General features: G+C 44.4%; 1 protein-coding gene across 1 annotated transcript; it reads left to right on the top strand.

Moving 5' to 3' along the window:
- Positions 1-19,316: 19,316 nt before the first annotated feature.
- On the top strand, positions 19,317-20,792 carry LOC123079620 (thiol protease SEN102). The gene is made up of 2 exons (XM_044502415.1): positions 19,317-20,437; positions 20,541-20,792. The coding sequence occupies exons 1-2, from the start codon at positions 19,406-19,408 to the stop codon at positions 20,601-20,603; spliced, it is 1,095 nt and encodes a 364-aa protein (XP_044358350.1). The 5' UTR covers positions 19,317-19,405; the 3' UTR covers positions 20,604-20,792.
- The last annotated feature ends 984 nt before the right edge of the window (positions 20,793-21,776 follow it).

Below are 21,776 nucleotides of genomic sequence, written 5' to 3'. Positions count from 1 at the left end.
ATGTTTGCAGTTTGGGACTGGGCATCCCTATTACCGTCTTTTCCCGTGCGATGGCGAGTGAATAAACACTCAAACTGAGAATAACACGCTTAGCATGGAAGATACCGACCACCTCCTATCGTTCCATGAACGATCCAGGCACACAAAAAGGATATTTATTTAGAAGTTTTTAGAGGTGGCACATGCAAATTTACTTAGGACGGCAGGGTAATAGCGTATATAGGTAGGTATGGTGGACTCATCAGGAATAACTTTGAGTTCAAGGTTTTTAATGTACAAGCAGAATTCCCACTTAGTACAGGCGAAGACTAGCAATTAGATTGAGAAGCGGCCAGCTAGAGAGCAACAACAATCATAACCATGCATTATGCATAGGTAACATTGGACACTAGCATGAGTAGGATATGAACACCATGAACATAAATATCATAGAGGCTAGGTTGGTTTTGATTCAACTACATGCATGAACATGTGCCAAGTCAAGCCACTCGAACATTCAGAGGAGGATACCATATCGTCATACTACATCACAATCATTTTAACGCTATGTTGATATCCAAAATAAATCATTATCCACTCCTAGCTACTTATGCATGGCATGAGAAACTATAATATCTAATTGTCATTGCAAACATGTTTAATCATAATGGGCTGAATCACGGATACTAGGTTAAACATATTTACACAAACAGAACAAGTCGAGTTCATACCCGTTTCTCTCTGCCATGGCCAGTTCACCGAATATCGTCATTATTGCCTTTCACTTGCACGACCGAACGATAAGAAAATAATAATAGTGCGAGAGTGTCGTGGACTAAGCTGGAATCTGCAAACATTTTATTCAAAAGGAGAAGACAAGGTAAAATGTGCTCTTTATTAGTTCAACAGTTATTCATATGAGAGCCACTCAACATTTTCATCATGGTCTTCTCCTCGGTACAACTCGAATAAAAAGAAAAGAAATTCAGAGAAACACACTGAAATGTTTTTGGAGTTTTTGGTTTTCTTGAACAAGGAAATAAAAGGGAAAAGCAAAAACGAGAAAAACTATTTACACGGGAAAGCTCCCAACAAGCAAAAGAAGAATAGGGAAATATTTTTGGGTTTTCTTTTTAATATTACTACTAAGCATGCATAGAAAGTAAATTACTACAACTATTTTTTTTTTTGGTTTTTCTAAAGTTTTTCAAACTCACAAAAAGAAAGCAAGAAAATAAATTTAAGCATGGATGGTACAATAAAAAAGTGTGAACACCGACAAGTAGAATGATATGTGGACATGAATATAATGTCGCTAAGAACACGTACTCCCTCAAGCTTAGGCTTTTGGCCTAACTTGGTAGTAGATCAGTAGTCTGGATAGTAGTCGGCATGGTAGCTCACGGAGGCTCTTGGTGTGGATGCCTCGGCCTGCCGTGCTGCCTCCACTATTGCGTTGTGCGCTTGAGCCTCGCTCTCAAGAACAAAATATTTTCCTTTGCTGTGATAGTCAAAAAGAGCAGGCGCAGGAAAATATGTATGCACAACAGATTTTTGGTTAAACAATAGATTATAAGTGAAGTTATCAACCTTTCCCTTGAGAATCTTATGCTCTTTTAATGTGTTAAAATCTAAATACTGCGTGGGTAGGATAGGTTCAAAGGGCAAAGGTGAAACACCCAGCCCACGTGCTAAACGCGTGGCATAAATTCCACCATAGAACCAGCCACTATTAGCGTTGTGCTGAAGTCTACGTGCAACAATAGCTCCAAGGTTATAGTTCCTTTCACCAGTGAGAGCGGTGCAAAAATGAGGTTCAAGTCTGGCGCACAAAGTGTGCTACAGTCTTGCTTGCCTACTATGCATTTTCTGTTAAATAATGCAAAATACTGAATTGCGGGAAAATGAATGCTCTTTATTCTTCCTTGATGCCCACACGCATCATATATTCATCGCAAGGCCATAAGCATGTTTTGGTGGCGGCATCTCGTGTGGAACTTTCACTTGGTTCTACATAAGACCGCGGGCAGAACTGTCACTAGAAGATGCCCCCGAGGATCGCCTCCTCGAGGAACTCCTTCCAAATAGGTTCATCATGTCCGCGTACAAATTTCTGAAAATAAAAAATTTTGGTGACAAAAATTTGTCAACAAAACTTTATTAAGTTGATAGCAACTACTCACAGGGATACATAGAGGCCATAGCAAGCATTCAAACTACTTAGAACACTAAGAATTCAACATGCAAGCTCATCTACAGTAGCACCAAGAGTAGCTACTTATTCAAACTATAAACCACAAACAAAAACTAATTGGACAAACGGTGGAGTCACATACCAAGCAACAATCCCCTGAAACAGTTTCTAAAACGGAGCTTCGAGCAAAGAGATCGAAATCCACGGGTTTGAGAGCAAGAACACGGGAGAGAGAGCAATGGAGAATTTTTTCTAGAGGTAAGTGATGATGTGGGATGAAGAGGTAAGTGAGGGGGCCCAGGTGGGGACCACAACCCACCAGGGTGCGCCTGGGGGCGCGCCCAGGTGGGTTGTGCCCACCTGGTGCACCTCCCTTTGATATTATTTGCACCAGAAATTCAGAAATATTCAGAAAAAATTCGTATTAAATTTTCAGGGCATTCTGAGAACTTTTATTTTTGGATCATTTTTTTATTGCATGGGAAATTCAGAAAACAGACAAAACATGGCATTTTATTTTATTTAACTAATAAAAACAAAAAACAAAAAGTAAGGACAGAAGGTAGTGCTTACTAAATTTATCGACTTCATACTGCTCAAAAATGATTCATTAATAAGGTTGATCAGGTCTTATTAACAACCACTTTCGATTAGCATGAAACCGAAGAACTTTCGTAAATCACTAAGTTACCTCAATGGGGATATGAATGTCCCCAACAATAAGCATTTCATATTTCTTTTTGACAGTAGGTATAGGTATTTGAAAACTTCCAATAGTGATTGTCGGAGATTTTTCAATAACATTAATACCATTCACTTGGAATTGTTTCTTCGGAAAGTGCACCGTATGCTCATTACCATTAATATGAAAAGTGACCTTGCTTTTATTGCAATCAATAACAGCCCCTGCAGTATTCAAGAAGGGTCTACCAAGGATAATCGACATGTTGTCGTCCTCGGGCATCTCAAGTATAACAAAGTCAGTCAAAATAGTAACATTAGCAACAACAACAGGCACATCCTCACAAATACCGATAGGTATGGCAGTTGATTTGTCAGCCATTTGCAAAGTATTTCAGTAGGTGTGAGTTTATTCAAGTCAAGTCTTTTATATAAAGAGAAAGGCATAACACTAACACCAGCTCCTAAATCACACAAAGCAGTTTTCACATAATTCTTTTTGATGGAGCAAGGTATAGTTGGTATTCCCGGATCTCCAAGTTTTTTAGGTACTCCATGTTTGAAAGTATAATTAGCAAGCATAGTGGAGATTCCATCTTCCGGTATTTTTCTCTTATTAGTGATGATTTCTTTCATATACTTTGCATAAGGAGGCATTTTCAGGATATCAGTCAAGCGAGTACGCAAAAAGACTGGCCTCAGCATTTCAGCAAAGCATTCAAATTCTTCATCATCTTTCTTTTTAGTTGACTTGGGTGGAAAAGGCATAGGTTTTTGAACCCACGGTTCTCTTTCTTTACCGTGTTTTCTAGCAATGAAGTCTCTTTTATCATATCTTTTGTTCTTAGATTGTGGGTTATCAAGATCAACAGGTGGTTCTATCTCAACATCATTATCTGGTTCTTTTTCATTTGGTTGAGAGTCTTCGTGAACATCAGCATTATCTTTTTCATTATCACTAGGTGGATGTTCATTGCCAGTTTGAGTTTTAGCATCAGAGATAGAATTTTCATTATCATTATTAGGAGGTTTCTCTATTTCAGGTTCACTAGAAGCATGCAAAGTCCTATCATTTTTCTTCTTCTTTTTCTATTTAGAAGGACTAGGTGCACTAGTGTTATTTCTTTGTGAGTCTTGTTCAATTCTTTTTGGGTGCCCCTCAGGATAAAATAATCCCTGAGTCATTTTACCTCCTCTAGTTGCAATTCTAACAGCAAAGTCATGCATATTATTATTCATTTCATCAAGTAATTCTCTTTGAGATTTAGCAACTTGTTCTAACTGGGTTTGAACCATAGAGGCATGTTTTCCAACACCTCTAACATCATTTGAGATTCTAAATAACAATTCACTCAAGCGAGCAATCATATTAGAATTATATTTCAACTATTTCATAACATTTGCATTGAAGTGATCTTGTTTTCTAATGTAGTTTTCAAACTCATAAAGGCATTGGCTAGGGTGCATATTGTGAGGATTATCTTTATCATTGAACTTCATTAAAGAATTTACCTCTACCACCTTAGGCCGTGATGGTGTATTAAGCCCATGTATTTCTTCAATAGGAGGTAAATTTTTAACATCCTCAGCTTTAATACATTTTCCTTCATAAATTTATTTGCCTCTTGCATATCTTCAGGACTGAGATATAATATACCCCTCTTCTTCGGAGTGGGTTTAGCCGGTGGTTCAGGAAGAGTCCAATCATCATAATTTTTCAATATGTTATTCAATAATTCTTCAGTTTGCCCAACAGTCCGCTCCCTGAAAACACAACCAGCACAACTATCTAGGAAGTCCCTAGAAGCATCGGTTAGTCCATTATAGAAGATATCAAGTATTTCATTTTTCTTAAGAGGATGATCAGGCAAAGCATTAAGTAACTGGCAAAGCCTCCCCCAAGCTTGGGGAGACTCTCTTCTTTAGTTTGCACAAAGTTAAATATTTCCTGTAAGGCAGCTTGTTTCTTATGAGCACGAAAATATTTTTCAAAGAAGTAATAAATCATATCCTGGGGACTACGCACACAACCAGGAGCAAGAGTATTGTACCAAGCTTTAGCATCACCCTTTAATGAGAACGGAAATAATTTGAGAATAAAGTAGTAGCGAGTTTTCTCATCATGAGTAAAAAGGGTGGCTATGTCATTCAACTTAGTAAGATGTGCCACAACAGTTTCAGTTTCATAACCATGAAAAGGATCAGATTCAACCAAAGTAATTAACTCTGGGTCGACAGAGAATTCATAATCCTTATCATCAATAAAGATAGGCGAAGTAGCAAACTTAGGATCATATTTCATTCTAGCATTCAGAGATTTTTCCTTATACTTGCATAATAATCTCTCTAGATCATCTCTATCCTTACAAGCAAGAATATCTCTAGTTGTTTCCTCATTCATAACATAACCTTCCGGTACCTTTGGCAATTCATATCTAGGAAGGCTAGTTCTAACAGGTGTTTCAGAAGTTTCAGTTTCAAACTCATCATCAGATTCAACAACATCATGTTGTATTACTCTAGCAATTTGTGCATCAAGAAAATCACCAAGTGGCACATCATCATTATCAAGCAAGGTATTAGCATCATCATGAGCATTATCCATAGCAGAAGTAGCATCATCAATAACTTGCGACATATCAGAATTAATAGCATGTGGTGGTGTTGCAAGTTTACTTATAACTGAAGGTGAATCTAAAGCAGAACTGGATGGCAGTTCCTTACCTCCCCTCGTCCTTGAGGGAAAATAGTAGTCTTAGCATCCTTCGGATTCTTCATAGTGATAAATTGATAATAATCCCAAGTGACTCAACAAATATATCTATGCTCCCCGGCAACGACGCCAGAAAAAGGTCTTGATAACCCACAAATATAGGGGATCGCAACAGTTTTCGAGGGTAGAGTATTCAACCCAAATTTATAGATTTGACACAAGGGGAGCCAAAGAATATTTGAAGGTATTAGCAGTTGAGTTGTCAATTCAACCACACCTGGAGATAAATTATGTGCAACAAAGTGATCAGTAGCAAAGTAGTATGATAGTTTTGATAATAGTGACAGCAGCAATGGTAACAGTAACAGTGATAACAGTAATTTGTAGCAAGTGTAACCATGATGATAGCAGTAGTAACTTAGCAGAAACAATATAAGATAAATTCGTAGGCATTGGATCGGTGACTTGTTGGATGATATTCATCATGAGACAATTATAACCTAGGGCGATATGGCACTAACTTCAGTTCGTCAATATAATGTAGGCATGTATTCCGTAAATAGTCATACGTGCTTATGGAAAGAACTTGCATGACATCTTTTGTCCTACCCTCCCGTGGCAGCAGGGTCCATATTGGAAACTAAGGGATATTAAGGCCTCCTTTTAATAGAGAACCAAAACAAAGCATTAACACATAGTGAATACATGAACTCCTCAAACACGGTCATCACCGGGAGTGGGCCCGATTGTTGTCACTCCGGGGTTGCCGGATCATAACACGTAGTAGGTGACTATAACTTGCAAGATCGGATCTAAAACATGGATATAATTATGATAATATAAACGGTTCATATCTGAGTTCATGGCACCTGGGCCCAAAGTGACAAGCATTAAGCATAGCAAAATCATAGCAACATCAATCTTAGAACATAGTGGATACTAGGGATCAAACCCTAACAAAATTAACTCGATTACATGATGAATCTCATCCAACTCCTCACCGACCAGCGAGCCTACGAAGGAATTACTCACTCCCGGTAAGGAGCATCATGGAATTGGCGATGGAGAAAGGTTGGTGATGATGAAGAACGAAGATCCCCCTCTCCGGAGCCCCAAACGGCCTCCAGATTTGGCCTCCCGATGAAGAACAGGAGGTGACGGCGGCTCCGTATCGTGGATCGTGATAATTCTTTCTCCTCGATTTTTCTGGAAAAATAGGAATTTATAGCGTCGGTTTCAGGGTCTGCGGGGCCACCAGGTGGGGACAACCCACCTGGGCGCGCCAGGAGAGGGGGGCGCGCCTTGGTGGGTTGTGCCCACCCAGGGGCCCCTCTCCGGTAGGTCTTGGCTCCAGAAATTCTTATATATCGTATAAAAATCCTCACAAAGTTTCGTTCCATTCCGAGAACTTTTATTTCTGCACAAAAGCAACACCATGGTAGTTCTGCTGAAAACAGGGTCAGTCCGGGGTTAGTTTCATTCAAATCGTGCAGATTAGAGTCCAAAACAAGAGGAAAAGTGTGAGAAAAAGTAGATACGTTGCATACGTATCAACCATATTAGTTTTCTTGGAGAATAAGATGAACTTGTACTACCACCGAATGTCTTTATGCGATATTAAGTCATGTCTTTATGTTTAGGTTAATATTCTTCCTGATGCCGGGTGAAGTGCACCATACAACATTTCCCTATTTTGTACACAAGGATATTACTATCCGGATGAAGTGAAGAGCGGAGATAAAGTGACAAAAGCTATCTCTTGGGAAGTGGAGGTGAACAAGTTAGAGAGTAACCTCCCTCTTCCTATCTCTGCCAATTCTTAGGGGAATAACAGAGACCGTCCATTGGTCGCGTCCATGGGGAAACCTTAATCATCGATGCCATAACCTACTGGAGGTATGGTGGTTGTGTGTGTCACAACATTACATTCTCACATATCAACACATGCTCACATATGTACTCCTACCACATGCTCATATATCTAAGCTAGAGTGACCAGGAAGGAGGGAGTGATCGAACTTACGACCATTTGTGAAGCCGGGTGGAGGCGCGGAACATGTCGGAGAAGAGGAGGAAGACAAATCGACGCCGCCGTCTACCGCTGGCCAGAGAAGACGTGCTGCTACCTGCTTGTCGGTGATGAATCCACGTGGGACGGAGATCTCTCGAATGGGGGGGGGTAGTGACGGGGTTTGTGCGGTGAGTCGAAGGTGGCCATATCAGGTGACAGATTCAGCGGGAGGTGAGCCAATTTCTTCTGCCGCTTTTCTGGGAACGCGTGCGACTCGTGCCATCTCCCTTCTCGCATGAGCTCGGCTCCGCGTTCCCCTCCCCTACATTGGCCGAGCCTGGCTGAGAGAAAGTTGTGGATTTGGCCGTTCCCCTCCCCTACACTTCGGGATTTTCACTAGCAATCCAATGATCGCAAAAATTTTAAAATTGGAGTTCGTATGAAGAACTGACGACCAAAATATGAAAGTGCTCCCGAAGTGTAGATTAAATGACGAAATGTGGTTCATGTGCTCGCGCTCATATCGGCGCTCGTACCAGAGGTTGACGCTGCAGTAATTCGGCCATAACTTTCTCGATTTTGCTCCAATTTTATCTCAGTTTGTTCCTACGGGATCCTTGACGACCAAGGCTTGTTTTGGGAGAGGATTTAACTCCCCTAGAGCCCTTGTATGAAATGAGGAAGGCAACATCATGGAGGAGACCTGAGGAGGCCTCCGATAAATACACCTCCAACCCTAGCCGCCGGGAATCATCATCTTCATCCTCCACAATAGTTTCATCTGCCACTTCCACATCTTCATAGCAGCAACACTATCATAGGGAGAGGGCCAAGCCAAGAAGAAGGAGGAGAGGAGACGCCTCCCATGTCCTTTGGCCGGTGCCATCTCCATCAATACTGTCGCCATTCTCCTCTCCACCTCTAACAGGATGTTTGCTTGTAACTTGTCTCTACCCTCTATGTACACCATCTACATGTTTGAGTAATTTATTGGTTCTCTTGGAGAATAAGATGAACTTGTACTACCACCGAATGTATTTGTCCGATATAAAGTCCTCTCTTTCATGTTTAGGTTAATATTCTTCCTGATGTTGGGTGAAGTGCACCATACAACATTTGCCTATTTTTCACACAAGGATATTACTATGCAGATGAAGCAAAGAGCAGAGATAAAGTGACAAAAGCTATCTCTCGGGAAGTGGAGGTGAACAAGTTAGAGTAGTGACCTCCCTCTTCCTATCTCTGCCAAATCTTAAGAGAATAATGGAGACCATCCATTGGTCGCGTCCATGGGGAAACCTTAATCATCGTTGCCATAACCTGCTGGGGGGATGGTGGTTGCGTGTGTGATACGGTTGACTACGTGTAGCTCCTTATACTGTAATAGGCTTAGCCCACAAATCATCGTGGCCTTGTTATAGTACTCGAACAACTGCTTGGCAACAAAGTTCAAGTGCACCTCCTTGAAGCCTTTGTTAATTAGTCCTAACCCCACTAGCTGTTATCTCACACATCTTGTTAAACATGAAGCTAGACAGGAATAACTGTCATTTCATCGTGTTCTCCCTCCCAGACATATTTGCCTTCCAAGCCTTAATGGTTGCCTTATGTGCACCGCAGTAACAACATTAGAAACCACCAACACAAATGGTGGATGCCTAGCAGGATTGTCACGAAGATATCTAAATCCGGAGGCATGTGCTCGTCGGCCAGAGGTTGGGAGTCCTCAACATACGACGGCAAGAATTGGCTCTCGGTCAAGACAATGGTCTGACTAAACACTCGTGTGCTCATATCCTACAGGCTTAGCATGAGGACCAGTGGAACACACTACACATGGACAGTAAGATAGACCACTACACATGGACAGTAAGCATAGTACACAGGGATCATGAAGTTCAACACACAACCCTATGACTGCTCTTCAAGCTCAAATCATACCCACGGAGTTTAACACACTACCACACCTACATATCAATCATAACTGTAAACTAACATACTACATATTCTTTGATTCACAGGCTAGTACCACACCTACCATAATATCATCCTTGCCGACATGGAAAACAACATAAACATCATTAAAGTCTACAAGCAAAATCTAGAATGCTACCAATCCATCACCACTAGCTGTCACAACATCACATGCTCACATATCAACTCCTAGCACATGCTCATATATCGAGTGAATTGCAAAAAACATCGACACTTCAGGCTAGGTTTGCAGGAACCACACATATACGAAATTGTGCCAAAAAGCACTAATTTTTTTCATAATTTTTTGCAAAAAACACGGGTTGCTCGTTTGGACCGTTTTAAGTGCGTTTATGACAGGGGGCCCACATCCGTCGACGTGGCAGCACTGTTCACACGGCAACGCCGTTAGGCGGCGTTACATGCCGCTGGCGCACCGGTTCGAGCCGGGCGGGTCAAACACCCCCGAAGCGGTGCAGGCCCACCGCCAGCCCTCACTCTCTCCCGTCCTTCTCCCTCTCTCTGCTCCCGCTCGTTCGCCGCCGCCGCCCCTCCCACATCTCCGACCGTCGTCGCCGCCACGACGCCATGGTGTCCTGGTCTGATGACGACAGCAGCGAGAACTCTCACCAGTATGCCGACTCAGCTTCAGATGAGGGCATCGTCAAGGTTAGTTGCTCGAGCTCAAGCTAGAGTTAGGGTTGCGATTTGGGGATTTTTCTGTTGAGCTTGATCTGAAGTTTTGTTGCCTTTCCTTTGCACCTCCAGATCCCTGAGACCATGGATGACTCCCATTTCGAGGGCACTGAACCTGATGTTTTGTGCAATGAACACTCCCTGCCAGCAGAGTGGCGTGTTGCTTTCCAGGGCATCCATACTGGCAGGAGGTTCCTTGCTTGTGATGTGAAGGTATGTGCCAAATTTATGCTAATCTGGTCATTGTTTAGTACTGATTTTATAGTTAGCAAATCTGGTGTGCTAGTTGCTCGGTGAGGTCATTGTTTATATGTGAGCATGTGCAGAGTGTTGTCAGCAGATCTGGCCTGTTAGTTAGGTTGCTAATTAGTTATGTATTTTCTGTGATAGTGGTGGGTTAGTGAGGTCATTGTTTATATGCCAGTATGTGCATAGGGTTGGGAGCACTGATTGAGACTTGTTACTTTATAGCATGTGGATTAGTGAGCACTGTAATTGTTTAACTCATTGTGTCATATAGCTAGCTCATACCTGTTTGTTTAACTCATTCTGTTACTTTATACCTGTTTGTTACTTTATAGCATGTGGATTAGTGAGCACTTTACACCATTTGTTACTTTATAGCATTGTGTTACTTTATACCTGTTTAACACTAATATTACAGGAGGGAAGAAACTGTGGGCTAGCTGAATGGGTTGATCCATTTTGGCCATCTACAATGGAGAATGCATTGACCAAGTTGTGGGATAAGTATGAAGAGTGCAGGAGGAGCAAGATTGAGGACAATCTGGAAAGCTCATTTGCTGTTCACAATCTGACACAATAGAAGATCAAGCTGCAGGAAAGTTATGAGAGGTTGGTTGAAGATGTCAAGAGCCTTTTGGATGCCCAGGAGCAGAGGGCTCAGATGGAGAGAGGTAAGATGCAGAACAAACCTGATGAGAGCGAGCTGCAGGAGAAGTATGACATACTCAAGAACTTGACAGTTGCTCAAGCCAATGTCATTAGGAACATGAAGTTGAAGCTTGCTGAAGAGAAGATTAAGTTGTAGGCCCACATTGATGAGCTTGAGAAGGTTGTGGAGCAGACCAAGCTGAAGCTGAATGGGATCAAGGCCATCTTAGATGAATGAGCAGTATAATGTAATATGCTGCTTATTAGTACCACCAGCATGGTTATGGGATGATGAGTACTATAATTATGGTTATGTAATGACTACTATTAGATGAATGATCTAGTAATATCTGAATTATGGTTATGTAATGTACCTATTTAGCATTAAGCACTATCGTGTAATATGGTACTTATTAGTTATGATTATGTATGAATCTTCCGGTTTTGCTGAATCTGATGCTGTTGGTCGGTTTTGTTAATGCCGAGAGACCCTAGACTCACTTGCTAGTTTTGTCGACGCCGAGTGACCCTAGACTCACTTGGTTGGTTTTGTCGATGACAAGAGACCCTAGACTCACTTTGGTGGGTTTCTCGACGCCGATAGACCCTAGACTCACTTTGGTTGGTTTTTCGACGCCGATAGACCCTAGACTCACTTTGGTGGGTTTTTCGACGCCGATAGACCCTAGACTCACTTTGGTGGGTTTCTCGACGCCGAGTGACCCTAGACTCACTTTGGTGGGTTTTTCGACGCTGATAGACCCTAGACTCACTTTGGTGGGTTTCTCGACGCCGAGTGACCCTAGACTCACTTTGGTGGGTTTTTCGACGCCGATAGACCCTAGACTCACTTTGGTTGGTTTTTCCACGCCGAGTGACCCTAGACTCACTTTGGTGGGTTTCTCGATGCCGAGTGACCCTAGACTCACTTTGGTGGGTTTTTCGACGCCAATGGACCCTAGACTCACTTTGGTGGGTTTTTCGACGCCGATAGACCCTAGACTCACTTTGGTGGGTTTTTCGACGCCGAGTGACCCTAGAATCACTTTGGTGGGTTTTTCGACGCCGAGTGACCCTAGACTCACTTTGGTGGGTTTTTCGACGCCGATAGACCCTAGACTCACTTTGGTGGATTTTTCAACGCCGAGTGACCCTAGACTCACTTTGGTGGGTTTTTCGACGCCGAGTGACCCTAGACTCACTTTGGTGGGTTTTTTGACGCCGAGTGACCCTAGAATCATAGTAAGCATCATCATCACCAGAATCACTAGCATCACAGCCAACAAACTCAACATCTAGTCTATCCAAAGGCAACATATAACATAAACATCCAAGACAGCCAACATTGTCAGGTTCTCACATCCATCCAAGCCAACATTTAAGATAAACATCCAAGTTCTCACAACCAACAATGGTTCAAAGCCAACATAGGCATCATATGTTCTGAAAGCCAACAAAGGCATAATCTAGTTGAAAGCCACCAATGGCATCATAGGTTCTGAAAGCCAACAAAGGCATAATCTAGTTCACAGCCAACACAAAGCCATCACAAGCCAACAAAGACAAAGGCAAAGGAAATATGATATGTGCAAATGCTTTTTATACATTTCCTTTTTGAAGAAATCAGCCACAAAGTCCTCTGACTGCAACTTAGCTTTCACTATTGCAGAAACTGCATGATGGCAAGGCATAGAAGTCACATCCCATTTCCTACATCCACATGTTCTGTCCAGCAAGTTCACTGAGTAGGTGTTTTCTCCACTGGTCACTTGGTAAATGTTAGGACCAGCCATCAAAGTCTGGCACCACCTTGAGTTGTACTTTGTCTCCTCTAACATTTCAGCATAGGTAGGGCAAATCTCCCAATTTGCTGTCTCTGTCTTTGTTCTATTCTTGTTAAATTTGACCATCAATTTTGTCCTAATTCCTTCTATCATGGTCACTAATGGCTTGCCTCTGACATCTAATATCATTTTATTAAACACCTCACTGATGTTGTTCACTACCAAGTCAGTTTTGCAATTAAAATCCATAGCATGCCTAGCCCAAGTATGAACAGGTATTTTTGTGAAGCCATGTCCAAGCAGCCTTACACTCTCTTTTCAAAGCATTCATTGCATCAAGGTGTTCATTCTCAGTATAAGAGTAGCTAGCTACATCCATGTGTTTCTTTAATTCATCACCTCTAAAACCAGCAGTTTGGAAATTCTGATAGATATGTCTAAGGCAGAATCTTTGTGGACAATTGGGGAAAACATGGTTTATTGCATTTAAAAGCCCCTGTTTGAAACAATGGGAAATAAAGCTAAGCATTGGTCCTATAAACAATGAAACAACGAAGCTATAGCAATATGCATATGAAACCATGAAACCTAGTGCAATATTGTATGAGAAGAGAAGTTTACCTTCTGCCTATCAGAGATGATGGTATAATAACCAAACTTCCCACTTTCTCCACCAAGTACATCTTTTGCTGTGTTAAGAACCAGGTCCAGCTGTCTTTGTCCTCTTTGTCAACAACTCCAAATGTTATAGGGTAGATATTATTGTTCCCATCCCTTCCTGTTGCAGCAAGGATTTGTTGACCTGTTGACAGCTTGATAAAACAACCATCTACCCTTGCAAAGCTGACAATTGTGAGAATATAGTGTATGTAATGTGAGCACATAAACAATTCACAACTTAGTAAATGAAATGTACCTATGAATGGCCTGCATCCATTCAAAAACCCTTCTTTGCAAGCACTTAGACAGAAAAAGAGGCCATGAAACCTAGGGTTTTTGCTTGGGTGCTCTGGTACATGCCTAGTAGTAACAATACATCTAGAGCCTGGGTTTGTATCCAATACAGCCTGCAAATAATCTCTTATTCTAGTGTATTGTCCTCTCTGATCTCCTTGGACAACCTTCAATGCTTGCTTCCTAGCCCTGTAGGCCATATGGGTGGACATCTCTATTCCATATTTCTTCTTCAGTGTCTGCATTATTGTGGTGACTGGTGTGCCAATATCAACTCTCATCATTGCCTCACACTGGTGTGCAACCCATTTTGCAGTGACCTTGGTGTTCTCTCCTACTTCTGGGCATGTGTGCACAAAATTTGCCTTCCTTATGCAAAAAGTAGTCTCATTTGCAACAACAGAAGCTGCAATAAAGAAAGGGCATTTTGCATTTGTGCACACAACTATGATGTTGTCATTGCAGTTTCTGTGGAACTCATAATTCCTATTCTGAGTTATGTGCAATGTCTGAATTGCTCTCCTAAACTGATACACATTGAGGAAACAAAGTTTTCTGCAAAACTGCTCCTCTGGGTTCTCTCTCTCCTCACTGTACCAGATCCTTGGCAAAGATCTCACTGATCTGCTCTTCCTTCCATTGGGCAGAACAAATTGTACTTCCTCAGCTCCATCATCATATTCCTGCTTCAAAACACCAAGATCTGGCTCCTCATCTGATGATGGTGCCCAAACATCCTCAAATCTCTGTTCCAAGCTAGAATGTGACCTCTCTGTTGGCCCTTTTCTAGCTTTCTTCTTCTTTGTAGGCACCTCTTGCTGCTCCACCTGCTCATCTTGCTCCACCTGCTCCTCTTGGTGCACCTGCTCCTCTTGCTCCACCTGCTCCTCTTGGTGCACCTGCTCCTCTTGCTCCACCTCCACATGTTGCCCTTCCTCATCTTCCTCATACACTTCATCCACATCAGTGTCTCCATCAAAATGAATGTGTGGATCCTCTCTTTGCTTCCTCATCTCATTAAGCCTCTGAAGATAGTCCTCATCTGCATCCAGATCTGAATCATCTTCAGTTAGAAGAATTGGTAGCTTCTGCTTAACCTTATTTACATGCTCAGCTGCAATCTTATGTTTCCTAAATTTGGCAATCTTTGTTCTCCTCTTCAACTCCATTAATGTCTCCAGTTCATCCTGCTCTGCTGCATTGCATTGGTCCATGGCAGCATTTGTATCCAGATCATGGTTTGTGCTCTGCTGTGTAGTGTAGAACTGCAATGGCTCTGGCGGACTCTGTATTATACTTTTTGGTGGTGATCTTAAGAGAACACCAGAAGGATTTACTACATACACAGGGTTCTCTCCTATATGGCTCAAAGGAACCTGCTCCTCAACCAGATAGCCTGAGTTCAAATCTGCAGGTCTTGGATCAGTGCCCCTAACCACTATCAAGTTCACTACATTCTGATCATTGTTAGCAATATGGTCAAGCATTTCATCCACCTTATCATCATCACAAATTTCATCCATTCCTGTAATCCCCACACCAGGATCCCTCACAAAATACATGAAATCATTAAGCCCATATCCCTCTGTCTCTATTAGGGCAACCAAATTATAATATGTTATGTCTGAAATGCAAACTGATCTCTCCAAGTTGTCTCTGTCATGGAAGTGCATTCTAACTTCCCAAACATCACCGTTCAAACTACACACAAATAATTAAAATAGCTTAATTAACAGAGCACTAAAACAGAGCACCAATGTATTGTAAAAAAATGCATAATTCCTAAAACAAAGCACTAAAACAGAGTAATCAACATTATGATTGCTACAATGCAGTACAGTACACTCTGAAAACAACAAACACCTTCTGAAAACCACTGTCAAGTTCTGAAAACCAGTCAACTTCACTGTCAAACCAATGCAAACTGATCTCTCCAAGTACAGTACCCTGCTAACTACTCTGCTGACTACATCATCAACTAGCTACTCTGTTAACTACAAATCAACCACAACTAAATCACAATTAAGAGAGCACCAATTAACAGTGCCAAAAAACATAACCCTAACCCTAGAATCGATCTACAGGAAAAGGGAAGAGGGAAGAGGGAAGAGGGAAGAGGAAACTCACTAGATGCCGCCGAATGACGAGGCAATCCGGTGGCTCTCCGTCGGATTCTCCTTCACTTCCCTGGCCCAAGATCTTGCCGTCGCAAATTCGAGACAGTACTGGGGCTGTGGCTGGGGCTGCTCGTATCCGACGGCCAGCTAGGGTTTGAGCTCCCGCATATATCTCCCACCGTGGACCATCGTCTCCAACGCCGGCAGACCCGCCGCAGTCGCCGCCTGCGCCGCCAGCCGTCGCGATGACTGAGAGGAGAGAGTGCGGGGGAGGAAAAGAGAGGGAGAGGAGCGGACCGGGCGGGGAACGACTCGAAGACTAAGCGGCCCGGCTCGAACCGGTGCGCCAGTGGCGTGTAACGCCGTCTGACGGCGTTGCCGTGTGAACAGTGCTGCCACGTCGACGAATGCGCCCCCTGTCATAAACGCACTTAAAACGGCCCAAACGAGCAACCAGTGTTTTTTGCAAAAAATTATGAAAAAATTAGTGCTTTTCGGCACAATTTCGTATATGTGTGGTTCCTCCAAACCTAGCCTGAAGTGTCGATGTTTTTTGCAATTCATTCTCATATATCTAAGCTAGAATGACCAGGAAGGAGGGAGTGATCGAACTTACGACCATTTGTGAAGCCGGGCGGAGGCGCGGAACATGTCGGAGAAGAGGAGGAAGACAAATCGACGCCGCCGTCTACCGCTGGCTGGAGAAGACGTGCTGCTACATGCTTGTCGGTGACGAATCCACGCGGGACGGAGAGCTCTCGAAGGGGGGGAGGGGGGATAGTGACGGGGTTTGGGTGGTGAGTCGAAGGTGGCCATATCGGGTGACCGATTCAGCGGGAGGTGAGCCAATTTCTTCCGCCGCTTTTTCGGGAACGCGTGCGACCCGTGCCATCTCCCTGCTCGCATGAGCTCGGCCCCGCGTTCCCCTCCCCTACATTGGCCGAGCCTGGCTGAGAGAAAACTGTCGATTTGACCGTTTCTATCGGGTCTCGCTTGGAGGTGTTTTAAGAATCGTCCTATACAAGCCAAACAATAAACACATTGCCACCAAACATGCCAAATTTCCGTCCATGGGCCTGGTTCATGGGAATGCAAGGCGTCCTCCGAATCTCTGTGAGATGGGATTCGGAGGTGGGGCAGGCAACCCAAGAGACGGACGAAACGTTTGGTGATGCCGTGTGTGGTCACATGTCCGAGTGTGCGCGTACGGCGTAGTCTGTGACATGAAGTCACACACACATATGCGCGCTTTAAGGATCATCCTACGTACGGAAACCAAACAATAAACACATTGCCACCAAACTGGCCAAATTTTCGTCCATGGGCCTGGTTCATGGGAATGCAACGCGTCCTTAGAATTGCTCTGCTCTGGGATGGGATTCGGAAGTGGCCGACCCAAGCGATGCACGAAACGGCTGGCGATGCAGCGCGTGGTCACATATCCGAGGGTGCGCGTACGGCGCTGTCTGTGAGATGAAGTCACACACACACATATGCGCGCATGTTTCCGCCAGCGTGCTATGTCGCTTCACGTATCGAAACACCTTGACGACACATACTCCGTCTAGGATCGGCCTAATCGTCACATGATGATATACAGTGTACGAACACAGCCAGCCGGAGATGCAACTTTAGTAGGCACGAGCGCGGACTGCGCCCTTGTTGGTATCACACATGCTGACGTCGTGTGCTTCTTTGCGGTGTTGTTGCGCTGGATCTTTTCTTGGGCCAGAGTCCGCTTAACTTGTCTAGCTACGGCAGCCACTGCAATGATCGGTGGGTGGAGGATCTTGGTAACAGAGGCGACACGTAGCGCTACCTTACGGCCAAAAAATGTTGGTTTCCTTTCGCATGAAGCAACTAACCAATCGGTTGTGTCGTACTCCCTCCGTCCGAAAATACTTGTCATCAAAATAGACAAAAAGAGATATATATATATAGCTAAAATACATCTAGATACATTCCCTATTTATTTTGATGACAAGTATTTTTGGACGGAAGGAGTACTTCAGTGTTGTTGTTCTCCAAGCTGCACTTGCCAACCATTCATGTGCAAGTGCTTGGTTAATTCCCTGAGTTAGATAGATAGATAGTTTGTGCATGCTTGCAAGTTTTCCATTGCTTGACAACTTAACACCGTGCGAAGCCACGCATGCACCCATCTGTTGTTCCCTCCATCCGTTTGTTTGTCCTCTCCTTCCCCATATTTACAAACAATTCAGAAAATAGATGCAGCACAACACAACGACGTCTGAGATGTAGGTGCCCGGAATTAAATTCAGGTCTCAGTCGATGTGACTCTCATGCGTAAAGCTTGTTTTTCCTAATGCACGTACCTACGTACGTACGTACTGCTCGTTTTTGGCTGCTCTCCTTTTCCCTTCACAAGTCATGTACCAGAACAGAGACTGCTCCACTGTTTCTGAGAAATCCAGTTGCTTGCGACATCTATCCCGGGCGACTTAGAATCAATGCGCGATTCATGCGTAAAGCTTGCCACTGGACTGTACAGACGGTTCGATGACACACGACACGTGTTGAAAAAGTAATGGAAACCTAGCTGGTCGATCTATTGATGGATCGCCATCGACTAATCAAAATCACTCGGGCCGAGGCACAACACGCTTGCGTGCCCCCTTACTGTCTCATAGTAATTGCAAAAAAGATACTTGCACAACTAATGTTCAGTTATATTAACAAAGAAGCAAGACTGCATGCCTGTCCACGACTCCACGTTGCTGATTGTGGTCTTCCCTCTCCCTGTTGCCGCAATTCATATCTTTCCGGCGAGATATGAGTGATGATGCGACGGGAAGCTGATTCCTAGAAACAAGGGAGACACAAACGCACAATGCATCCTCAGTTAGATAGATGTATTTGCGCGTGCAGTGTTAACTTGTACGTACATGGCCGTGGCGTAAACGCCCCGCTACTTCTTCATCTGTCCGTCGTCTCGTCGTCCCACTCTCACTCGCTGCGTACGTACGTACGTACGATCGAGCGCACGCGCCACATTAATCCCACAACCTAACCAAGAAGACTGCGTGAGAATTCAGAATTCACGGCATCCACAACTAGTATGATGCGTATTAGTAGTACTAGTAATGGAGCATGAATGAATTAACCACCATTTTGATGTACTACGTACGTGGCAACCAATGAGAATGAGCAGTACAGTAGGCAGTAAGTTGTTGCCGGCAAGCAACGTGCACCTGAAATTGATTCTTGCATGTAACATATCCATCTTGCCAGTGTGACCACTCCTGCTCTGCTCGCCACCACTATATAAGAACCAGCTCATCGCCATGGCTACCACCACCACACCACACCCAGCCATCTCACAACATAAGATAGCTAGCATACACGAGTCCAGACCACCTAGCTAGCGTTGCCAGGTTCCAATCCTCAATGGCGAGGGCGATCGTGCTTGCGGCCACCATGGCCGCGGCCGCGCTGTTCATGCTGCTGGCCGCTGCGCCAGCGCCAGCGAGCGCCATGGACTTCGGCGAGCACGACCTGGCGTCGGAGGACTCCCTGTGGGCGCTGTACGAGCGCTGGCGGGAGCAGCACACGGTGGCGCGCGACCTCGCCGACAAGGCCCGCCGCTTCAACGTCTTCAGGGAGAACGTCCGCCTCATCCACGAGTTCAACCGCGGCGACGCCCCCTACAAGCTCCGTCTCAACCGCTTCGGCGACATGACCGCCGACGAGTTCCGCCGCGCCTACGCCTCCTCCCGCGTCTCTCACCACCGCATGTTCAGCCGTAAGGAGGGTGGCGGCGGCTTCATGCACGGGAGCGCTCGGGACGTGCCGCCTTCGGTGGACTGGCGGCAGAAGGGCGCGGTGACCGCCGTCAAGGACCAGGGGCAGTGCGGCAGCTGCTGGGCTTTCTCGACGATCGCGGCCGTAGAGGGCATCAACGCGATCCGCACCAAGAACCTCACGTCTCTGTCCGAGCAGCAGCTCGTGGACTGCGACACGAAGTCCAACGCCGGCTGCAACGGCGGCCTCATGGACTACGCCTTCCAGTACATCGCCAAGCACGGCGGGGTGGCCGCAGAGGACGCGTACCCCTACAAGGCCCGGCAGGCCTCCTCCTGCAACAAGAAGCCGTCCGCCGTGGTCACCATCGACGGGTACGAGGACGTGCCAGCCAACGACGAAGCGGCGCTGAAGAAGGCGGTGGCCGCGCAGCCGGTGGCCGTGGCCATCGAGGCTAGCGGGTCGCACTTCCAGTTCTACTCGGAGGGGGTGTTCGCGGGCAAGTGCGGGACGGAGCTGGACCATGGCGTGACGGCGGTGGGGTACGGCGCCACCGTGGACGGCACCAAGTACTGGATCGTGAAGAACTCGTGGGGGCCGGAGTGGGGCGAGAAAGGGTACATCCGCATGAAGCGCGATGTGGAAGACAAGGAGGGGCTCTGCGGCATCGCCATGGAGGCGTCCTTTTTTTGGAAAAAGGGCCATACCCCAGCCTCTGCATCAGAAAGATGCATACGGCTCATATTATTAAAATTAACACACGAGCCTCAGAGCCATGGAGGCGTCCTACCCCGTCAAGACCTCAGCCAACCCAAAGCATTCTGGTGTCCATGACGAGCTCTGAAGTCTGAATCTCTCATCGATTATCTAACTAATTATTGGCCCCCAACATGCATGATCAGGGCATTATCGCAAGGGAAAAACAAATAAACAATCAATCGTATGTACCCATCACATATATTAGTTGCACTACTTAATTGTCATACATGTACTGCGGTTTCGACCGATTTGTATCTAAACGGTTTACATTATATATCCTGCCTTTTTTTTTTGTGAAACCTTACCCGTATATTAAATAATTAAAACATTTGTACAATCATTATTTAAAGATTATTTTCAGATGAATTATGTATAAAGAAACCGATCTAAATCAAAAGCTACTTTTTTTAATGTAGACACATCTCATACTTTCATTGTGTGTGAACAAAGAGTATGCACGTGGTTTGTATTTGGCTGAATAATAATGTTAGTGGATGTTTACGCGGCACACTTGGTGAGGTGGAAGACTACATGTTGAGAGAATTATAGGTAGTGGGGATCAATTATCTATGTATACTAGCAAAACATGATCGTGTGTTGCAATAGGTACAACATAAATAATACTATGAAGTTAGAAATCTATTTTTTATTGAAAGTACTAAAAAACGCTACTCCGCCCTATAATGTAAGAAGTTTTTGCAAGCTATATTAGTTTGCAAAGACGTCTTATAGTATGCGACGAAGGGGTTACCATGTGTCATTCTTTAAAACCAAATCACATTTAGCCTAGACTTAGGTCCTATACTCGGTTGCGTCCTCGACTGACCTTGGATGTCTTTGAGGCAGCAGCAATCTCGCGCGCTCCTTGCTATTAGAGGAGATGCTAGATTTGCCACAAGGAAATAAACACCGAAGCGCCAGTTTCAGAATTACAATCGATAATTGACGATGAAATGTTCGAGTGTACGGTGGACGACGTATGAAGTAGATGAAGGATGAAGACGTATGATTCCAAGCCACCGGGCTTCCGCCTCGAATTGCTTTACCTCTGCCTTTCCAATCACTACATCATTGAGTCCATACACCTGTCGATGAAGATGACTCCTCCTTTAACGTTGCCAAATCCTCCCAAGTGAAGCTAAGGCCCTCCTATCCCCGCCCCCTTTGAGTAGAACCAGGGCAGTAGATCGAATCCCATTCATAAAACACAATGAACTCTACGGAGATTGGATTCACTAGGTTAAACCCTTAGCGAAAG

The sequence above is a fragment of the Triticum aestivum genome, chromosome 3D, assembly GCF_018294505.1.
Source record: "Triticum aestivum cultivar Chinese Spring chromosome 3D, IWGSC CS RefSeq v2.1, whole genome shotgun sequence".
Taxonomy (NCBI): Eukaryota; Viridiplantae; Streptophyta; class Magnoliopsida; order Poales; family Poaceae; genus Triticum; species Triticum aestivum.
The sequence above is the reverse complement of the archived record's forward strand: the minus strand, read 5'-3'. Positions and strand labels throughout refer to the sequence as shown.

Excerpts from the sequence above, each read along its gene's own strand:
- LOC123079620 (XM_044502415.1), top strand. The coding sequence starts at position 19,406 with ATGGCGAGGGCGATCGTGCTTGCGGCCACCATGGCCGCGGCCGCGCTG. Across the intron at positions 20,438-20,540 it reads TCTGCGGCATCGCCATGGAG|GCGTCCTACCCCGTCAAGAC; the intron begins GCGTCCTTTTTT and ends AGAGCCATGGAG.